The 16,723-nt window shown below is 49.2% G+C and overlaps 1 protein-coding gene across 1 annotated transcript in view; it reads right to left on the minus strand.

The window, feature by feature from the left end:
• The window catches only part of LOC119962093 (von Willebrand factor D and EGF domain-containing protein-like), a 423,161-nt gene that overhangs the window by 44,819 nt on the left and 361,619 nt on the right, over window positions 1-16,723 (minus strand). Inside the window, exon 20 of the mRNA XM_038789945.1 lies at window positions 4,081-4,245. Coding sequence (XP_038645873.1) covers window positions 4,081-4,245 — 165 coding nt within the window. The remainder of the gene's footprint in view (window positions 1-4,080; window positions 4,246-16,723) is intronic.

Here is a 16,723-nt window from a genome sequence, read left to right on the forward strand (position 1 = left end):
AAAAGACGTTGGACCAAAAGATGTGGACGAAGTGTCGTTGGACGAAATGACGTCGGACGAAAAGACGCGACACGTTTATTATGATGATGAAGAATAAAATATTTCTTAAACAGGAGAAATTAACTATATTACACCAGAAATTTTTTTGGAAAGATCACACTACAAACACAAGAACATGATTCAAATATTCACTATTTCCTTACACAAGCAATGGGGGAATGCTCCGGTCAGCCAGCCGTGTTTCCCTGCACAGCGCACCCTCTCCAGTAGGGATATTCGCATTCCGGCAGCCAGCCAATTGGATTTCCCATTGTGGCCACCTTACACTGTCGGGAAACCTGGGTGCGCTGCCGTACGGAGGGGAGAATCCCGCCAAAGGAGAATTCCGCTGAATATCTTTACAAATACATACGAATTCAGAAAGAATTTACAATATCTATCTTAAAGTCCAATATACAGGCTAAGTATGGGGTATATATGAATTAACAGGTGAACTGTGGTCGTACACACCACAATAAATGACAGACATAACCAAAGCAGATTTCATGGATTTTTCAATTTATTGTCAGCCAACCAGTCTCACAGGCACTTTTGTGGGATTTACCAGCCCTACCAATTTGGCGGAACTGAATGAACCTTGCACCTGGGTGGGGCTGAAAAATCCCACCCTTTGTCCTTCTCACAAGGATTTTGGATATCCACAATTGCCTTGAAATTCAAACGTTGTTCCTACTCAGGCAGCTTCAACAAGGATCCACCTCCAGGGTTTCGATCTCACCTTCTGAGATTTTGTTCTTCCAAGTACACTTTCAGATCTTTGGCCATGTCCTGTAGAACACCACTGTTCCAAAACGACTGCAGTGACAAGGCCCTGTGCCCCGGACACGGCCGCAGGGTCGCACCAAACACCAGCGGAGGGAGGTGGCAGAGGCCGTCAGGGCTGTGGTTGTAACAGCCAGCCAGTGCCACAAGAAGGTCAATGACATAGCCAGAGTGAGGTACCCCCCCACTGTGCCCATGGCACCAACCCCACACACATGTGGCACTCCCACCCCCCGCCGCCCCCCCTCCCCCCCAGGATAGGCGGCACAGCCCTAGCTGAGACCGACATGGCTTGCACCCACCCATGCAGGCTGCATTGGCAGGATGGGCTGTGAACCTGTGCCAACATACACACAACGGCTGGTCTGCAAGTATATGTCTGCCTGACACTGTTGATCTTTATCTCTGTCTCCCCTCTTCCCCCCTTGCAGGAGAAGTGCGCCCATACAACCGGGAGCGTGACAGGACTTCAGGGGGTCCACCTGAAATGCGCCCCCTCACTGTTCATGAAGAGAAGGTCCTGGACCTTGCAAGCGGAGCCGTGTACTGGGCGGTTGCGGATGCAAAGATCGGGGGTACACCACCAAGTGAGACCCCCCACCACTGCCTGCCCCCTCCCCCTTCCACCACCCCTCATCCTCCCTTCCCCCCATTCCCCCCTTCCCCCCCCATCTGCATACCTAACCATGCATGCTGTATTGTGTATTGCAGGACCACACGGCGATCCACTCATCCCTGCGGATACCGACCGCCCCCAGGACGTTTCAGGGTGACCACATGCCAGGGACCGATCCGGGCCTTCAGGTGTACGCCGCCCCCACCCAGTTCCTTGGCGCCCATTAGCCAGGGATAGATCCGCACCATTAGGTGTACACAGCCCCCATCTAGTGCCAGTGCGGCGATGCCGTAGGGCCACATCCAGCGACGGGGAGGGCAGCCACACCAACAGCACCTCGTCCCAGTCGACCCAGAACACCACGACACATAGGACACATCCACCCAGGACACCGAGACACAGGACACATCCACCCAGGACACCGAGACACAGGACACATCCACCCAGGACACCGAGAGACAGGACACGGTGTCCTGGGACACCGAGAGATAGGGGATGGATGGACTGGACACCCAAACACAGGGGAAGGATGGACAGGACACACCACCCCAGGGAAGCCCGGACTTCGGGTCCGATGAGGACCTCGACATAACGCCACTGCTATCTCCTAAACCCTCCACCATCGCAGAGACACTCACCTCAGTTGGTCACTTTAGCAATGAGGCTTATGGTACACTCACTGGTGAGCACCACACAGTTGTCCCGGTACATCAGGTGTTCCCCAGCCCGGCACTCCCGATCCTCAGCCCGGCACCCCAATCCCCTCCCCGGCACTCCCCAGCACGGCACCCCCGATCCGCAGCCTAGCACTCCCCTCCCCCCCACCCCCGGCACCGACCCCGACACGACCATGCACCCCCGGCCCTGGGGGGCATCCGCCACCGACAACCGCGACCCGCCCCCCGCCAGACATGGCCGTGCCGTCTCCTCTGTGGCGGCCGCCCCGCTCCGACCCCTACCTCCACATTCGTTGGCGTCAGCCAGCACGACTGGTTGACGCCGTTACAAAGGTACTTTGATTTACGTCGGCGGGACTTTGGCCTATTTGGGCTGGAGCTTTGAAGTAGGCCCAGGGACCAGCACGTCGCGCTGATTCTCGTGATTCTGCGAGGCGCAATTTCCATCGGCGGGCTTTTTCGGGGGTCGGAGTATTGGGGTGAGGCGTCGGAGTGGCGGTGCGATGCAGGGTCGGGGAATCCCAGCCGTGCTGTTCCTACTTTTTAAAAAACTATCCCTTTTTTCACTAAGAAAGATGCTGGGTTAGAGATGTGGAGCACAATCTAAGGGCCTCATCACACTTGTTTCGGGATGAGAAAAGGCCGATAAGTTTCGCGAGAGGCCTCACACAAGATTTATGATGCATGTTACACCTTGCGAGATATAACCAGATCTTGCCAGGTGTTGCAATCTGGACCTCGCCTGAAATGGGTGTGATCCAGGTTTGCATATGAGTAGTTCATCTCACTTGAATATGTTTGCATTGGAGTTACCCAAGGCGTTGCATCTTACATCCTCGCCTCTGAAACCCAGAACAGGCAATGTTTAGCACTGGTTTCCACAAACGTGGATCAGATGTACCAGCTCTTTGGAATGTCTCCCAAGCAATCTGGGACCCCTGAGTGGTCAGGTTCTGGGCAGGTACTCTGCACTCCCAATGCCACTTAGGCTGATAGTAGCATGTCACCTAGGTGGCATCTTGCCCGTGCTAGTGATCAGGCCCGGGGGCGCCCTGCCCTTATGAGGTGTTGTTCTGGGGTTTGATGACCCCCTAATTGGTAGGTTGGGACGTTGGGGGGGGGGGGGGGGAGAATCCCGTTTAATAGTGGGGTCTTCCCGGTGCTTCAAGTGCCAGGAAACACCCCACTAAACAAGCCCAAATGGGACTCTGTTTCATTTCCATTAAACTGCGCTTGTCAGATCCCATTCATTCAAAATGTTCTCTCATTTTTACATAAAACTTGTCAAATAATTTCATCCCTTTTCTGAAAGCATGAAAACAAGGAGCTTTATTTTAATAGCACCTTAATGGAAACAAATTAACATTAGGTTAGGATGGCAAATTATAAAAAAAGAATTAATTATAAAAGCCATAATATCATGGGCAGGATTTTCCGGTCACGCCGGCTCTGAGGTCAATGGACCTTTAAATGGTTCACCACAAGTTATGTCCTGCCCGTGACCATTTATGGGACCAGAAAATGTACCCCTGAATCAAGGACAATTGCTTTTAGATTTCGAGAGAAATTTGTGAGGAGAGAGATTAAATGGAGATATTGAATATCATGAGGGGTCTGGACAGAGTGGACAGGGAGAAACTGTTACAACTGGCAGGCGGTTCGAGAATCAGAAGACATGAATTTAAGGTGAATGGTACAAGAACCACTGGCGACATGACTACAATGGTACTGCTGAGGAGAGACTCAATCGAGGTTTTCAAAAGGAAATTCGAGACAACTGGAGAAGATAAAACTGCAGGGTTATGAAGCAAGGACAGGAGAGCGGGGCGAGCTGAGTTAGTCCTGCAGAAAGCTGGCATGAATGTGACGGGCCAAATGCCCTCCTTCTGTACTTCAATTGATCGACAATTCTATGCATTCAACTCTCATGTACTAGTGGGTTTACAGAGCTAAAGTCAAACTCACCATGCCGGGGGATCTTCATACATGTTCGCCCAGTGCCAAAGAATCCTGCAGGACAGCGACCACAAGCAAAACCAACGTAAGGTGGCTTCCGATCGAAACACTGAACTCCTGGGAAGCACGGTTTATTTGCACAAGTCATTGTGTTCTGTGGGACAGTGGTGAAGCCTAAATAAAAAGCAGAAGGCTAGTTTAGAATCAGAACAATTCATTTTATAGAAATGCATCAGTCACCAAGTTACAAAACTGGATTAAACCTTTTCAAAGAAATGTTTCCATAAGTTACAAAAACAGAACAAGCTGATGCTGCAAGGTAAAATAGAGTGATTAATTGAAAGTTGCATCAGTCTTTCTGCTCATGTACACTCTATTTGGGACTGTGTCGCATGGGAATGATACACCTTGTTGTTCTTCATCCTCAAGCACTGGAGGGGATGTGTTGACTGGACTGTGACATCTCAGAACTCATTTGAACCTGTTGGTGCCATCGAATGATCTTGTGGGACAGCAGAGGAATCTTCACCCTGGGTTTTGTGATGTCTTTTTGTGCTGGAGTAACAGAAACTGAGATGCTGGAAGATAAACTGCAAAACTTTCTTACAAAGCCTGCAAGACTATTTCCAACTCTTACTCAGTACAGGCTGTTCCAGAATGGCCATCAGGTGAGGCAGGCTTCCTGATGTCAGAGCTGCCCCCGGCCACATGATGCGTCGCTCAGATTCATGAGCTTGCCGCCACGTAACTGGGATCATCCAACCGCTGCAGACCCGTGCCAGTCCCAACGGCGTCTGGACCCGTTGGTAGGTGCGGGGAGGCCTCAATCCGGCCTACTGCCTGCCTGCTTCAGCCTGAACTGCTGCTGAAATTCTTATCCATGTCATTTGTACTTGGGAGTTTAAAGTCCTCATAACCTGCCTCCAGTCAATCAGGAACAATAAGGTGACCACTGTAATTAAAAATAACCCGATTGACATTGTTATCCATCATTGTGGTGGGAGGCCTCAATCCAACCGATGGTCTCCCTACTTCAGCCTGGCTTCTGCTGAAAATCCCATCAATTCTTTTTTAGCAACTTGAGACTTGATTACTCGAATATACTCGCTGTTTCTCATTGCCCTCAGGGCATTCTACGGCACATTCAGGGGAAAATAATTAATGGAAATATAGAGGAAATGCAGAGACAGGGAGTAAATTTAAATATGAACATTTTTTCAGGAAAACATTCAACAGAAATTAATTGACTGGGTCTTAATATGGAGCATCTTCAAAGCAGAAAAGCTCTTTCATCTTTGTCACAACACAGTTGCCAAGAGATATAACCTCATTTTTTGAACTTTCCTCTTTTTCATGCATGTCAAAATGCAGAATGACGTGCTACAATGAACACATAACACAGCAACTGGAACACATTTTAGATATGAATACATTGATTCTACTTCGTCAACATGTATGCTACCATAAAGCATAAAACCAACAATTTTTGAATCATTTTTGAATCATTTTGGAAAATTAAAGTGATGAAGGAAGCAAAGGATTGAACCTGACAAGATTAAATTCTTGGGGGTGGGGAAGATGGGTGGGGGGGAGAAGGAGAAGGGGGGGAGAAGGAGAAGGGGGGAGGGAGGGAGAGGGGGAGAGGGAGGGAGAGGGGGAGAGAGAGGGAGGGAGAGAGAGACAGAGGGAGAGGGAGTGGGGGGGAGGGGGGTGGGGGGGAGAAGGAGAAGGGGGAGGGAGGGAGAGGGGGAGAGAGAGACAGAGGGAGAGGGAGTGGGGGGGGAGGGGGTGGGGGGAGAAGGAGAAGGGGGGAGAAGGAGAAGGGGGAGGGAGGGAGAGGGGGAGAGAGAGGGAGGGAGAGAGAGAGAGAGAGGGAGAGGGAGTGGGGGAAGGAGGGAGAAGGAGAAGGGGGGGAGAAGGAGAAGGAGGGAGGGAGGGAGAGGGGGAGAGAGAGGGAGGGAGAGAGAGAGGGAGAGGGAGTGGGGGGAAGGGGGGTGGGGGGGAGAAGGAGAAGGGGGGAGGGAGGGAGAGGGGGGCCGCTCGCGCCTTTTTATGACGCGGAGCGGCGTCATTCGGGAGTCACAGCCTTTTCGCGTCATTTGACGCGTGACACCCGCGGCCCCGCTCCTAGCCCATTTCCGGGGCGTGAATAGCTCGGGAGCGGAGCCGCATCGGGCCGTCGTGAAGCTCGGCCGATTTCACGCCGACCATCCCGATTTTTATCGGGAGCGGAGAATACCGCCCGAGGGGTTTGTTGTATGAAGAGAGATTGAACAGTTTATGCTTATAATCTCTCAAGTTTAGAAGAATGAGGTATGGTAAAGGTATGAATAATGTAGATGCAGTTTTGAGGAGATACAACTTCTCCCAAAGGGTTGTGAATTGGTGGAATTCCCTACCCCAGAGTCCAGTGGATGCTGAGACAGTGAGTAAATTTAAGGAGAAGTTACACAGATTATTAATTGGCAATGGGTTGAAGGGTTATGGACAACGGCCAGGACAGTGGAGTTAAGGCCAGGATGAAATCAGCCACGATCGATCCACTCAATGTGTCAAATGGTCTAATTCTGCCTCTATATCGTACATCTTATGGACTTATAAAGTTTTCACCCAGCAACTTTTAATATGCTGATGTGTCCTTTCTTATGTTTTCCTGTTGCTATGAATCTTTCAGCAGGTAATGCATACACTTCCATAAATTAAGTTTGACCGGTATCCTATGTGCACAAGCATGAAGTTGGTAGAAAAATCGAATGTTAATATGTCGGATTTTTAAGGAAATACTCATTTTGACACTGTGCTTCGACAGGACTAGAGAATGACAGGTACAAAGTTGGTAATTAAAAGAGCTTATCATTTTCTTGGAGTATTCCAGGATGAGCAATGTAGACTGAATGTGGGCAGGGAAAACTTTTTAAAATGGATGTATTTGTTAGCAGTTGCTATCTGATAGAGCATCAACATCCAGCAGCACAGATCTGTGCCACATTTCACAGAGCTTTACACCTCAGTCATGCTGGAGGGTTGCACTGGGAGGGACTACACAATTCTCTGAAGAAGAAGTGAAAATGGAAACACCAAATGGCTCCCGATTGTTGATGAAGATTAGTTTTGTGTACAGGCAGGGAGCAGGCTTTCTTCTGTGCATTCCTGTCTCCAAGACTGCATGAACCGAAGAAGGACCTGTCTCTGGAGAAATGAATAAATGGTTGCTTGCCCTTCATTAGAAAGTAATGTGCCCTCATTTGCTTGTCCACTAGTTCAAACACCAACACTCTTAATAAATCCAACCTATTGGCAGGTTTTTATTTAGATTTTGTAGGTATGAATCACGTAGATTAAATGTGAATGTATGAGGTTGTGATGTCCATCTCTTGTTCAGTCGTCTGGCTCTTGGAATAGGAACAGGAGAGCATTTTGGCAGCCTTCTTCACGAGTGAGCAGCCCGCTTCAGGATCCAATCTGCTCATCCTGCATGGGGAAACAGTTCGAAGAGCTGCCCTAAAAATGGTCTGTTCCATCCTGAACCGGATCCAGCAGGCTCATCTACCTGTGGTCAGAAAATTAAAGCTGAACTGAATTTTGGAACCTGGAATGTATGAACCTGGATAATGAGCTAAACCAATGACCAGAACAGAGAACTGTGCCCTTGTTGCTCGTGCACTCAGGCACTTCAACATTGGTGTCGCTGTTCTGAAAAAGACCTGCAAAGTCAGTGAAGGGAGAGGAAAACGCAGGATGCATGGCATTGGTTTTGCCATCAAGAACAAACTCGGCATCAGCGAGCACATCATGATCCTCCATCTTGCCAAGAACTTGCCAAGAAACAGCAGACAACAGGCATGAGCGCCTACTCTCTACCCCTTTATGCCAATGATGAGTCTAAAGAATGGTAGCCATGATGTGGAGATGCCGGCGTTGGACTGGGGTGAGCACAGTAAGAAGTCTTACAACACCAGGTTAAAGAAAATTAAACCTTTAACCTGGTGTTGTAAGACTTCTTACTGTGCTCACCCCAGTCCAACGCCGGCATCTCCACATCATGGCTACCATTGACACCGCAAACTGCCGGCTCAAAGTGGAGAGGATCTCCAGGAAGATCGCGCATATAGACACTGACATTCAGTTTCTACAAAGATGCAAAAAAGCAGACAAGATCCCGAAAGGACTACAGATCAAAAACCCACTCAAGTCGACTTACAACACAGACTACGCTGAAAGACTCTGCCACCGCACCTCTGTCACACTCCTCAAACACCTCGTACACCAACTCTACAGCAGTCGACGCAACCTGGAAACCAAGAGAGAGGCCATATTCTCAACTTGCGCTCAGGACACAGCAGACCAGCTGCGGAACACCGCCAAACAGATGAGACAGCAATACTATGCCACCTACATGCACACCAAGAACAGGAAGCTTGAGAAACTTGGCATCACCACCAGCAGCAATCAAGCTTCTCCCGGTACAACAGTCGAAAACAATACAGGGAAATCCATTGTCAACTTGTCAGACTACACCCTTCAACCAGACGAAATCGAAGTCCTCAGCAGAGGGCTCAATTTCTGCACCACCACCAAAATGGACCCCATCAGTCTCGCGGCAGATACGGAGGAATTCATCAGGCGAATGAGGCTCCGGGAATTCTTCCACAGACCCCAAGAGGCCGACAGCGAACCCAGGGACACGACCAATGAACCGGAACAGCAGACCGCGAGATCTGCAGTGCAGCAACCGAAAAGGAAAGAGTCAAATTGGACCCCTCCGGAAGGCCGCTGCCCTAGACTCGACATGTATGCTCAAGCCGTCAGAAGTCGTGTCAATGCCAGATTCATCACTCGCAATCACAAGGCAGCCTCAAACGTCACCCAAGCACAACGCAACGCCATCCGCACTCTCAAGACCAACCGCAACATCGTCATCAAACCAGCAGACAAAGGAGGGGCCACCGTCATACTGAACAGAACAGACTACTGCAAAGAAGTATACCGACAACTCGACAACCAGGAACACTACAGGCAGTTACCCGCAGATCCAACCAAGGAACACATCCGCCAACTCAGCAGACTGATCAAGACCTTAGATCCAGACCTTCAGAACACCCTACGTGCTCTCATCCCACGTAATCCCCGCATTGGAGATCTCTACTGCCTCCCGAAAATACACAAGGCCAACACACCAGGCCGTCCTATCGTTTCAGGCAATGGGACCCTGTGTGAGAACCTCTCTGGCCACATCGAGGGCATCTTGAAACCCATCGTACAAGGTACACCCAGCTTCTGTCGCGACACGACGGACTTCCTACAGAAACTCAGCACCCATGGACCAGTTGAACCAGGAACATTCCTCGTCACAATGGATGTCTCGGCACTCTACACCAGCATCCCCCATGACGACGGCATTGCTGCAACAGCCTCAGTCCTCAACACCGACAACTGCCAATCTCCAGACGCAATTCTGCAACTCATCCGTTTCATTCTAGACCACAACGTCTTCACCTTCGACAACAAATTCTTCATCCAGACGCACGGAACAGCCATGGGGACCAAATTTGCACCTCAATATGCCAACATCTTCATGCACAAGTTTGAACAGGACTTCCTCACCACACAGGACTTTCAACCGATGCTATACACCAGATACATCGATGACATTTTTTTCCTTTGGACCCACGGCGAGACATCACTGAAACGACTACACGATGACATCAATAAGTTCCATCCCACCATCAAACTCACCATGGACTATTCTCCAAATTCAGTTCCATTCTTGGACACACTCGTCTCCATCAAGGACGGTCACCTCAGCACCTCGCTTTACCGCAAGCCCACAGATAATCTCACGATGCTCCACTTCTCCAGCTTGCACCCGAAACACATTAAAGAAGCCATCCCCTATGGACAAGCCCTCCGTATACACAGGATCTGCTCAGACAAGGAGGAGCGCAACAGACACCTACAGATGCTAAAAGATGCCCTCGTACGAACGGGATATGGCGCTCGACTCATTGATCGACAGTTCCACCGCGCCACAGCAAAAAACCGCACCGACCTCCTCAGAAGACAAACACGGGACACCACTGACAGAGTACCCTTCGTCGTCCAGTACTTTCCTGGGGCGGAGAAACTACGACATCTTCTTCGCAGCCTCCAACACATCATCAGCGAGGATGGACATCTTGCCAAGGTCATCCCCACACCCCCACTACTGGCCTTCAAACAACCGCGCAACCTCAAACAAACCATTGTTTGCAGCAAATTACCCAGCCTTCAGAACAGCAACCACAACACCACAAAACCCTGCCAGGGTAATCTCTGCAAGACATGCCAGATCATCGACATGGACACCACCATTACACGTGGAAACACCACCCACCAGGTACGCGGCGCATACTCGTGCGACTCGACCAATGTAGTCTACCTCATACGCTGCAGGAAAGGATGTCCCGAAGCGTGGTACATTGGCGAGACCATGCAGACACTGCGACAACGAATAAACGGGCATCGTGCGACTATCAACAGGCAGGACTGTTCCCTTCCAGTTGGGGAACACTTCAGCAGTCAAGGACATTCAGCCTCTGATCTCCGGGTCAGCATTCTACAAGGAGGCCTTCAGGAGACGCGACAACGCAAAATTGCTGAGCAAAAACTTATAGCTAAGTTCCGCACGCATGAATGCGGACTCAACCGGGATCTGGGATTCATGTCGCATTACATTCGGCCCCCACCAACAAGCCTGGACTTGCAGAGGCCTACCGACTGAACTGGCTTGGGACAATTCACACCTCTTTAACCTGGAGTTACCTCTCTCTCTGCATCTTTGATGATTTGATTGCCTGCAGGTGCTCGCATTCCGGGGCATCTCTGACTGTGTCTATATAAACATTTCTGGAATAAGCCTTTCCATTCACCTGAAGAAGGAGCCGTGCTCCGAAAGCTCGTGTTTGAAACAAACCTGTTGGACTTTAACCTGGTGTTGTAAGACTTCTTACTGAGTCTAAAGAAGGCATCTATTCCTCCCTGGACACCATATTTTCCAACATTCCTAAGTAAGATAAGATCACCCTCCTTGGGGACTTCAATGCCAGCATTAGAAAGGACTCCCAAATTTGGAAATGAACCATCGGAAAGGAAGAAGTTGGAAATTACAACTCCAATGGGGTTCTCCTTCTCAAATCATGGAAGACCAGTGTATTATCACTAACACACTGATGTGCCAAAAAGACAATTTTAAGACTTCCTTGAGATATCCACAATCAAAGCACTGGCACATGATCAACATCGTCATCGTCTGATCCTGAGAATAAGAGGTTGCCCCCATCACCAAAGTGATGATCAATGCAGATGACTGCTGGACAGACTACTGACTCATCTGCTCTTCAAACTCCACCAGAAGCAGCGGAAGATGAAGAAACAACTCAAAGAACGATCGATGTTGAGTGGCTTCAAGAGCCAAGCATGCTAGTGAACTTCCAAAACTGTCCTCTCAGAAATTTCCAAAGTGTCCATTCTAATGGTGTGAAGGAAAACTGGAAAGGGCTGAAGACAACCATTGTTTCAAGCTGTGAAGAAAGCAGCGGCTATAAGACCAGGAAACACTAAGACTGATTTGACAAGAACGACTGCGCCATTGAGGGCCTCATCGAAAAGAAGAGGAAAGCACTCTACGCCTGGAAAAATGAAATAACCAGCAAGGCAAAGAGGAGAGCTCATCAATTAGCCAAGGTGGAGGTACAAAGAGGAACTGGGAAATCAAGAACCAATGGTAAGCTGAAAAAGCTAAGTAGCAGCACGGTAGCATGCTGGTTAGCATAAATGCTTCACAGCTCCAGGGTCCCAGGTTCGATTCCCGGCTGGGTCACTGTCTGTGCGGAGTCTGCACATCCTCCCCGTGTGTGCGTGGGTTTCCTCCGGGTGCTCCGGTTTCCTCCCACAGTCCAAAGATGTGCGGGTTAGGTGGATTGGCCATGCTAAATTGCCCGTGGTGTCCTAAAAAGTAAGGTTAAGGGGAGGGTTGTTGGGTTACGGGTATAGGGTGGGTTTGTGTAGGGTGATCATTGCTCGGCACAACATCGAGGGCCGAAGGGCCTGTTCTGTGCTGTACTGTTCTATCTATCTATCTATCCTTGCTGACAAATATTACATCTGGGGCTTCTTCAGTGCCACCAAGACAATGTATGGACCCAATACCTTAGGCCTCAAACAAGTGCGGAGAAAGGAAAGAACCCTCTTGGAAAGTCATAGAATGACCCATCGAGTCTGCATTGACCCTAGGCCTACCACCTGTCCTATCCCTGTAACCCCACCTAACCTTCAGACTAAGGGGCAATTTATCATGGCCAGTCCACCTAACCTGCGCATGTTTGGACTGTGGGAGAAAACCAGACCACCCGGAGGAAACCCATACAGACATGGAAGAACATACAAATTCCACGCAGGTAATCACTCGAGGCTGGAATTGAACCCGGGTCCCTGTGAGGTATCAGTGCTTACCACTGTGCCACCATGCAGCCTCTAGAGAAACTGGAGAGAACACTTCAAAGAACTCCTAAACCATGACACAACCACAGACGAGGACATGTTTGATACCCCAACTCCCCATCAAAGATAACCTTGGACTCCCAGGAAGAGTGAACAAAGTTGAAGCTGCCATTAATACATGAAGAATGGAAAGGCCGCAGGAGTGGACGGGATCCCAGTGGAGATTTTCAAACTTGGAGGAGAATAGGTCACCTGTCACCTCCATCAGCTACTGCTGAAAATCTGACATGGAGAAGAAATTCCTGCCGACCTCAGGGTTGCCGTCGTCGTCACCATCTTCCAGAAAGGAGACAAAGTGAATTGTGGGAACTACTGAGCAATCTTCCTATTCTCCATTGCTGGGAAGATCTTTACCCGAATCATCGTCAGCCGCCTTCTCCCAGTGTCTGAACAAATCCTTCTGGAAAGCCAGTGTAGCTTCTGCCCAAACTGTTGAACAGCGGACAGGATCTTTATTGCTCGGCAACTTCAAGAGAAATGTCAGGTGCAACATCAACCATTCTGCATGGCCTTCATTGATCAGACCAAGGTTTTTGACTCAGTCAATCGGGAAATGCCATGGTAGACCCTGTGAAAGCCTGGCTGTCCAGAAAAATTCATCAATATCGTCCAATTCCTCCACACCAAGATGTCGGCGACAGTCCTCACTGAAGGAAATAAGTCAGAAACCTTTGACGTCAAGACAGGTGTCTTCGCCCCTACCCTTTCCTCCATCTTTATCACCACAATCCTCCACCTTGTCAAGAACAAGCTTCCCAATAGAGTGAACATCATCTATAGGATGGACAGAAAACATTACAACCTCAATTGGTTGAAATTCAAGAAGTAAACAACATTGATGTCGCTCGTGGAACGTCAGTTTGCGGATGACATTGCCATCTCCGCTCTCGGAGAAGATAATCTCCAAGCCATGCTTGACACCTTTGCGGACATGTCAAAGAATTGGTTTCAGCCTCAACATCAAGAAGACTCAAGTCTTTTACCAACCCGCCCCAGGCAAGACCCAGGGCGCGATTCTCCGCTGCCCACGACGGGTCGGAGAATAGCGGGAGGGCCTTCCCGACATTTTTCCCGACCTCCCACTATTCTCCCCCCCCCCCCCCCCCCACGGCCGCCCCACGACACGAATCGCTGCTCACCGTTTTTTACGGCGAACAGCGATTCTCCCCAGGCCGATGGGCCGATTTCCCAGGCCTTTACGGCCGTTTTCACGAACGCAAACACACCTGCTCTCACCGTTCGTGAAAACGGCCGCAAAGTGCCGTTCCGGACAACCATGGCACCGATTGGCACGGCCGTGGTAGGGTGGCATGGGCCTGCGATCGGTGGGCACCGATCGCGGGCAGCGAGTCCGATACCAGCACAATATTTGTTCTTCCGCCGCCCCGCAGGATCAGTCTGCGGGGCGGCTGAGGGGCATGAAGGCCCGCGCATGCATGGGTTTGACACATATGCGTGATGATGTCATCCGCGCATGCGCGGGTTGGAGCCGTCCAACCCGCGCATGCACGGCTGACATCATCGTGCGCGTCAGCCGCCGTGACGCTTGGCGTGTGGGCTTAGCGACGGTCGCTAAGCCCGCGATGCCGTGCTTCACGGGGCCGCGCTGCTAGCCCCACCCGGGGGGGGGGAGAATCGGGACGCGGGAGGGGGCGCGGAGACTGCCGTGAAACACGGCCAGTTTCACGGCAGCCTTTACGACTCGCTGCATTTGCGGAGAATCGTGCCCCCAGTCTCTCCCGCCATCAAGATCAATGGAGAAACCGAACCAAAAGTGGAACATTTCCCACACCTGGGGAGCCACCTCCTCTGAGGCTGACATCGATGTGGAGATCCAACTTGTATCTAATTTGCAAGCATTTCCTTTGGATGCCTAAGAATGAGAGTCTTTGATGACTGCAACATTCGTGCTGACACCAAGATCCTCGTGCACAAGGCAGTCGTCCTCCCAACTCTTCTATATGGCGCAGAATCTTGGACTATGTACAGACGCCACCTCAAGGCCCTGGAGAGGTGCCATCAATGCTGTATGAGACAGATTCTCTACATCAGCTGGGAAGACAGGCGTACTAACATCAGTGTTCTTGAAGGAGCCAAGAGTACCAACATTGAGGCCAGGATCACACGAAACAAACTGCGTTGGGTCGCCCATGTCAGAATCCCGACTGGCAAATCAAATCTTCTTTGCCCAGCTCAAGGATGGCTTTTGAACAAGAGGAGGACAATGGAAATGTTTCAAAGACACCCTGAAGGCTTACCACAAGAAATGCAACATAGATGGCAAAGCCTGGGAGATCCTTTCTCAGAAGAGACCTACTTAGAGGATCCTCCTGGTTGAAAGGACACAATTCTTCGAGGCACCTGACGGCAAGAGGAGGCCCAAAAGGAACTTGAGAAAGGAATACCAGTGATCTAAAGTCCAAGCACTGATCCCACCTCCCGGAAACACCTGCCAAATATGCGGTCGAAGATGCGGCTCTAAGATCGGGATCATCAGCCATGTAAGAACTCACCGAATCCACAACCGATAACAGGGAGCTTCTTAGGTGGACAATCATTCTCAATAGCGAATGAAGAAGAGTTATTTCACCAATTATGTTTTCCTGACTGGTTCTAACAAAGCCCCTGAGAATTTGAATAGCTCTCTTCGATCTGCTCTAAATCTTCTCGGCTCAAAAGAGAACAATTTCAACCTTTCCAATCTCTCCATTTGACTGCAGCCCTTTATCCCTGGTTTCATCCCGGTAAATCTCCTCTGTATCCTCCCCAACACGTGACACATATCCCAAGCGTAGGGCCCAGAATTGTACACCATACGCCAGCTGACGTTAACCCAGTAGTTTGCAAAGGTGGCTTTGTGTGACTTCCTTGTTTTTGTATTCAGTGTTCTTATTTATAAAGCCAAGTATCCCATAGACTTTTCTAACCACCGAAACAGCTTGCCCGGCCACCTTCCACAATTTGCCAATATACACCTCCAGGCCACTGTGCTCTTATTGCCCTCTCCAAATAGTACCATTTATATTGTACTGTCTCTTTATCTTGCCATGTGTCTGCCCGTTTCACCCTTCTGTCCATGCCTTCATGTCTGCGAATATCTTGCTTACAATTTTCTACGTTGCGAAGCTTTGTATCATCAGCAAACATTGAAACGGTGTTCCTTTCACCCATATCCAGCTCAGTTACATATAACACCTCATAATTTTCTCCGGTCAGAAACTAACACCCGCTCATCCCCTTGCTCTGCCTCCTATCCTTTTTTTGTACACCTTAAGTTACCGCCACCCCTTTAATAACACGCAGTTCTTTTTTCCCCCAAATAACTCTGTTGCTTTCTCAAGTGTTTGTCAAAGTTCATATATACTTCCAACGCACTACCTACATCAGCACTATCTGTTACTTCATCCAAAAGCTGAACCAGGAATGAAGTAATCCCAAAGGAAGTGGTTGTGAAAAAGCTGCAGTTTTACAACCGATATGTCAACCAAAACACATGGTTCAGAATACTTAGCTGGAGATTAAGTTTGTCAGTGAACTTTCAAAACATATTGGCTTGTGATGGGATAAGTTTTCCCTGTTCACAAAATATAAGGCAAGTCATCTGCCTCCCCGTCCTCAAGTAAGTATGATGATGCAATGTAAAAAAATACTGCAGAATGTTTTTAAATCAGCGCTGCCTGATGCCAAAGTCTAATTGCCAATATAAACCGAGATTCTGTCTGGTTGGATTCTATTATTGCATTTATCTGGTAATGGTTGTTGCAAACTGTACAAAAGCATATTTGAGGTACAGTTATGAAATGTGAATGCAGCTGCTTCATATTAGCAGCCTATTATGGACAATTTTACTTAACTACATGCTTTCAATTTAAACAACAGGGATCAGGAAACAAGTGTGGCTTTTCAAAGATGCGTACAATAAATATGCCATGTTAATTAATGTAGCATTCTGTCGCACCACCCAAATAATACATGGTTCTTAATTTGATTTGAATTCAGATTATTCATCCATGAATGGAAATCATTTTATATATCTGTTGGAATCAAAAGGTCTAATTATAAGTACAAATAAGTTATATCAGATTAATAATGGTGCTAACCCACTTTGTGGGAC

The sequence above is a fragment of the Scyliorhinus canicula genome, chromosome 2, assembly GCF_902713615.1.
Source record: "Scyliorhinus canicula chromosome 2, sScyCan1.1, whole genome shotgun sequence".
NCBI lineage: Eukaryota > Metazoa > Chordata > Chondrichthyes > Carcharhiniformes > Scyliorhinidae > Scyliorhinus > Scyliorhinus canicula.